General features: G+C 37.7%; 1 protein-coding gene across 9 annotated transcripts in view; it reads right to left on the reverse strand.

Annotated features, from left to right (window-relative positions):
* LOC134293327 (stomatin-like) overlaps window positions 1-6,835 on the reverse strand; it is a 29,433-nt gene that overhangs the window by 4,536 nt on the left and 18,062 nt on the right. For 7 of the 9 annotated variants that reach the window (XM_062960589.1, XM_062960590.1, XM_062960593.1 and 4 more), the window contains one exon: window positions 4,576-4,656. The exons of the other annotated variants lie outside the window; for them this stretch is intronic. In XM_062960589.1, the coding sequence (XP_062816659.1) occupies window positions 4,576-4,656 (81 nt within the window). The remainder of the gene's footprint in view (window positions 1-4,575; window positions 4,657-6,835) is intronic. 9 annotated transcript variants of the gene reach the window in all.

The raw sequence follows: 6,835 nt of genomic DNA on the forward strand, positions 1-6,835 counted from the left end.
ATTTGTTGTATAACATGATGTTTTGGTGCTTTATTTGTAAAATCATAATGTAATTTGATGTTTAATGGGCTTTTCCTTAATCCCTCCTTATTATCCTACATATTCGCTTATCCAACGTTCTGCCAGCCCATTTATGTTGGATAAGTGAGACTCTACTGTATATCACTATACTATTATATAATATGTAATATATGGCATTATTAGTAGTATTATATTGTATAACATAATGTTATCAGTATTATATGTATATACAATATATTATATTATTAAAACTGATATAAAAATATTATATTATAAAACTGAGGGTGGGGGCCAAGTAAATGACCTTGGAGGGCCGCATCTGGGACCCCTGCACTAGAGCCCTGAAACACCTTTTCACCACAAACCACACTCCGTCCAGGTAATCCAGTAAGTAGAAGTTTACTTAAAGAAGAGTATACAGTAGAGTCTCACTTATCCAAGCTAAACGGGCCGGCAGAAGCTTGGATAAGCAAATATCTTGGATAATAAGGAGGCATTAAGGAAAAGCCTATTAAACATCAAATTAGGTTATGATTTTACAAATTAAGCACCAAAACATCATGTTTTACAACAAATTTTACAGAAAAAGTAGTTCAATACGCAGTGATGTTATGTTCCAAGGCAGGCAACATATGCCAGACATGAACTAAAAGCAAAAACAAACTTAGCAACTTGAATACAGTAGAGTCTCACTTATCCAACACTCGCTTATCCAACGTTCTGGATTATCCAACACATTTTTGTAGTCAATGTTTTCAATACATCGTGATATTTTGGTACTAAATTCGTAAATACAGTAATTACTACATAGCATTACTGTGTATTGAACTACTTTTTCTGTCAAATTTGTTGTATAACATGATGTTTTGATGCTTAATTTGTAAAATCATAACCTAATTCGATGTTTAATAGGCTTTTCCTTAATTATCCAACATATTCGCTTATCCAACGTTCTGCCGGCCCGTTTATGTTGGATAAGTGAGACTCTACTGTACATGAATTCCAAGAACATAGGACCAAAAATTGAGGGCTGTTCTCCTGAATACAACGTTGCTCTTTAAAAGGCCTAACTCCTTCCCATAACATTGTTTCTCATGCACCTGCATTTCCTCTCCTTATCTGTAATTCTCTGGGAACAACGAGTCTGTCTTTGTTGCATGTCCTGTCTCCACAATTCCAAGCGTCTTGTTCTAGACCAGGGGTCCTCAAACTTTTTAAGCCGAGGGCCGGTCCACAATCCTTCAGACAGTTGGGGGGCCGGATTATCATTTGAAAAAAAAAATACAAATTCCGATGCACACTGCACATGTCTTATTTGTAGTGCAAAAACAACAACAAGAACAATGAAAGAACAATACAATATTTAAAAATACAAACAATTTTAACCAACATACATTCATCAGGATTTCAATGGGAAGTGTGGTCCTGCTTCTGGCCAATGAGATAGTCAAGTTAATTAGGGTTGTTGTTGTTGTTGTTGTTGTTGTTGTTGTTGTTGTTGTGTGCCTTCAAGTTATTTCAAACTTCGGGCGAGCCCAAGTCTAAAATTTATGTATTTATTATTTATTTATTTATTTACTGCATTTATTTACTACATTTGTATCACACCCTTCTGACCCCAAAGGGGACTCAGAGTGGCTTACAAATTATATGTGTATACAATATATTATATTATTAGCATAGCACAATATTAGCATTATATATTACTATATTGAACTATACCACTATACTGTAATATTATTAGTAATATTATATGTAATATAGAACATATAATTAATATTATTATATGGTATTATTATTAGTGTTATGTTGTATTACATTATAATATTATTATCAATATTATATGTATATACAATACATTATATTATTAGCATAGCACAATATTAGCATTATATATTACTATATTGAACTATACCACTATACTGTAATATTATTAGTAATATTATATGTAATATAGAACATATAATTAATATTATTATATGGTATTATTATTAGTGTTATATTGTATTACATTATAATATTATTATCAATATTATATGTATATACAATACATTATATTATTAGCATAGCACAATATTAGCATTATATATTACTATATTGAACTATACCACTATACTGTAATATTATTAGTAATATTATATGTAATATAGAACATATAATTAATATTATTATATGGTATTATTATTAGTGTTATATTGTATTACATTATAATATTATTATCAATATTATATGTATATACAATACATTATATTATTAGCATAGCACAATATTAGCATTATATATTACTATATTGAACTATACCACTATACTGTAATATTATTAGTAATATTATATGTAATATAGAACATATAATTAATATTATTATATGGTATTATTATTAGTGTTATATTGTATTACATTATAATATTATTATCAATATTATATGTATATACAATACATTATATTATTAGCATAGCACAATATTAGCATTATATATTACTATATTGAACTATACCACTATACTGTAATATTATTAGTAATATTATATGTAATATAGAACATATAATTAATATTATTATATGGTATTATTATTAGTGTTATATTGTATTACATTATAATATTATTATCAATATTATATGTATATACAATATATTATATTATAAAACTGAGGGCGGGGGCCAGGTCAATGACCTCGGAGGGCCGCATCCGGCCCCCGGGCCTTAGTTTGGGGACCCCTGTTCTAGACAAACCTTCATCTCCCACAGTTCTCTCAGCCTGGACTTCTGGTATCACTTTCTCCAGTCTCGTGGAAATGGCCAGGAGATTCCAAAACACTTCTATCCTCCTCTGAGCCCTCTGAATCCATCCCAGCATCCCCGTCCTCATCTTCTGAGCAATCAGAATCGGACCAGGCAACAACAAAAACATCAGTTCTAAGCCACCAATATGACTTCCAAATTCTGTTCCTCAACCATTTTTTCCCCTTCTCAAACTGGGATAGAAAACGTACAACTGTTCTGCTTGATTTACCATCGCTTACCAGCAGGGAAATTAGAGGTTTTGGGGACCATTTCCTGTATCTCTAGGCCAGGGGTCCCCAAACTAAGGCCCGGGGGCCGGATGCGGCCCTCCAAGGTCATTTACCTGGCCCCCGCCCTCAGTTGTATAATATAATATTTTATATCAGTTTTAATAATATAATATATTGTATATACATATAATATTGATAATAATCTTATGTTATACAATATAATACTAATAGTAATACCATATAATAATATTAATTATATGTTATATATTACATATTATATAATAGTACTAGCTGTGCCCGGCCACGCGTTGCTGTGGCAAAGTGGTGGTGGTATCGGTTAAAACCTGTTGTGGAATTTTTATTTGACGTTATTTGTATTTTTTTTAAATTAATTTTACTGTCACTAATCTTTTTTATTTATTATATTTTATTATTTTGTTGTATTATTTTTAGTCATTTTGTTATAGTATTTTATTGTATTAATTATTTTAGTGTTTTTTATAATTTTTTATTGTATTATGTGTATTTATTTTTTTATCATTATTTTATTAACACTGGGCTGAGTGGGTTGCTAGGAGACCAAGTGGGCGGTGCTTAGCCTTGTAACTGGCAGCAATTGGATAAAAACTATTATTCCTCTCCCTGTAATTAGGACTTTATTTTTCTTTTCTTTTTGTTGTATCAACCTAGAGGCATGGGTGAGGGGTTGTGATGTCAATTTTCGAGGTTGTGGGGTGTTTACTTTTGTTGTTTTGTCCGCTGCCGTGATGCCATCACTCTTTTATATATATAGATAGTGGTATAGTTCAATATAGTAATATATAATCCTAATATTGTGTTATGTTAATAATATAATATATTGTATGTACATACAGCTGCTCTGAGTCCCCTTCGGGGTGAGAAGGGTGGGATATAAATGTAGTAAATAAATGCAGTAAATAAATAATTAATTTTAGACTTAGGCTCGGCCAAAGTCTGACATGACTTGAAGGCACACAACAACAACAACAACAATCCTAATTAACTTGACTATCTCATTGGCCAGTAGCAGGCCCACACTTTCCATTGAAATCCTAATAGGTTTATGTTGGTTAAACTTGTTTTCATTTTTAAATATTGTATTGTTCTTTTGTTGTTGTTGTTGTGGCACTACAAATAAGACATGTGCAGTATGCATAGGAATTTGTTTGTATTTTTTTCCAAATGATAATTCGGCCCCTCAACAGTCTGAAAGATTGTGGACTGGCCCTCTGCTTAAAAAGTTTGGGGATCCCTGCTCTAGTATCTATACTTAGACACTAGAAACGAGGAGATTAAAATACAATAGTTTAATTTGGAGAAAACACTTATCGGGTGGGTACAATTGCAAAAGCAGTGTGCCACAACAGACTGATCTGCACCATGGGTTTTATAGTGGACCTGAGTCAGATTAAAGTAAACAAGTAAAGGAAAAGGCTGCAAAGAACAAGAGCGGGGTCACATTGCACCAAGTTTATCCTCCTGAAATAGGCTATTTGGTTCCGGAACAAACTGAAAATGCCTACCTTGACTCTGGTCTTCACGTTCCTGATTTCTAAATACTCCAGCTTTATCCCCCAGGAGCTGATGGTATCGTCTACCATGGACTGTTTGAAAAGAACCAAAAATGGTGTCGGAATCGAAGCCGTATTACGGGTTGGCATCCTCTACATACGGTCCTCTCTCTAGGAATATCTAGGTCCTCCAGCACGGCTCTACAGCCTTCTGGAATTACACTGGAGGACCTTTGAAGAGAATGAAAATCTCTTTGTCTGGCCCAAATAAACCTATTGCATTTGATCTCCTCGCTTCTAGTGTCTGACTGAGATGCTTGGCGCACAGCAGCAGGTCCTGGAACCTTCCTAGAGAGAACGTGCTGTTTTCCGCACAGTCATCTCTCTAGGAATCACACTGGAGGACCTTTGAAGAGAATGGAAGTTGCTTTGTCTGGCCCAAATAAACCTATTGCATTTGATCTCCTCGCATCTAGTGTCTGATTGAGATGTTTGGCGCACAGCTGCAGGTCCCGACCCCTTCCTAGAGAGAACGTGCTGTTTTCCGCACAGTCATCTCTCTAGGAATCACACTGGAGGACCTTTGAAGAGAATGGAAGTTGATTTGTCTGGCCCAAATAAACCTATTGCATTTGATCTCCTTGCTTCTAGTGTCTGGTTGAGATGTTTGGCGCACAGCAGCGGGTCCCGGCCCCTTCCTAGAGAGAACGTGCTGTTTTCCGCACAGTCATCTCTCTAGGAATCACACTGGAGGACCTTTGAAGAGAATGGAAGTTGATTTGTCTGGCCCAAATAAACCTATTGCATTTGATCTCCTTGCTTCTAGTGTCTGGTTGAGATGTTTGGCGCACAGCAGCGGGTCCCGGCCCCTTCCTAGAGAGAACGTGCTGTTTTCCGCACAGTCATCTCTCTAGGAATCACACTGGAGGACCTTTGAAGAGAATGGAAGTTGATTTGTCTGGCCCAAATAAACCTATTGCATTTGATCTCCTTGCTTCTAGTGTCTGGTTGAGATGTTTGGCGCACAGCAGCAGGTCCCGGCCCCTTCCTAGAGAGAACGTGCTGTTTTCCGCACAGTCATCTCTCTAGGAATCACACTGGAGGACCTTTGAAGAGAATGGAAGTTGATTTGTCTGGCCCAAATAAACCTATTGCATTTGATCTCCTCGCTTCTAGTGTCTGATTGAGATGCTAGGCGCACAGCAGCAGGTCCCCACCCCTTCCTAGAGAGAACGTGCTGTTTTCCGCACACTTATCTCTCTAGGAATATCTAGGTCTTCCAGCATGGCTCTACAGTCTTCTGTAGTGTCTGATTGAGATGCTTGGCGCCCAGCAGCAGGTCCCAACCCCTTCCAAGAGAGAAAGTGCTGTTTTCCGCACAGTCATCTCTCTAGGAATATATAGGTCTTCCAGCATGGCTCTACGGTCTTCTGTAGTGTCTGGTTGAGATGTTTGGCGCCCAGCAGCAGGTCCCAACCCCTTCCTAGAGAGAACGTGCTGTTATCCACACAGCCATCTCTCTAGGAATATCTAGGTCTTCCAGCATGGCTCTACGGTCTTCTGTAGTGTCTGATTGAGATGCTTGGCGCCCAGCAGCAGGTCCCGACCCCTTCCAAGAGAGAAAGTGCTGTTTTCCGCACAGTCATCTCTCTAGGAATATCTAGGTCTTCCAGCATGGCTCTACAGTCTTCTGTAGTGTCTGATTGAGATGCTTGGCGCCCAGCAGCAGGTCCCGGCCCCTTCCAAGAGAGAACGTGCTGTTTTCTGCACAGTCACCTCTCTAGGAATATCTAGGTCTTCCAGCATGGCTCTACAGTCTTCTGTAGTGTCTGGTTGAGATGTTTGGTGCCCAGCAGCAGGTCCCAACCCCTTCCTAGAGAGAACGTGCTGTTATCCACACAGCCATCTCTCTAGGAATATCTAGGTCTTCCAGCATGGCTCTACAGTCTTCTGTAGTGTCTGATTGAGATGCTTGGCGCCCAGCAGCAGGTCCCAACCCCTTCCTAGAGAGAACGTGCTGTTATCCACACAGCCATCTCTCTAGGAATATCTAGGTCTTCCAGCATGGCTCTACAGTCTTCTGTAGTGTCTGGTTGAGATGTTTGGTGCCCAGCAGCAGGTCCCAACCCCTTCCTAGAGAGAACGTGCTGTTATCCACACAGCCATCTCTCTAGGAATATCTAGGTCTTCCAGCATGGCTCTACAGTCTTCTGTAGTGTCTGATTGAGATGCTTGGCGCCCAGCAGCAGGTCCCAACCCCTTCCTAGAGAGA

Source organism: Anolis carolinensis, unplaced genomic scaffold, assembly GCF_035594765.1.
Source record: "Anolis carolinensis isolate JA03-04 unplaced genomic scaffold, rAnoCar3.1.pri scaffold_7, whole genome shotgun sequence".
NCBI classification, from domain to species: domain Eukaryota; kingdom Metazoa; phylum Chordata; class Lepidosauria; order Squamata; family Dactyloidae; genus Anolis; species Anolis carolinensis.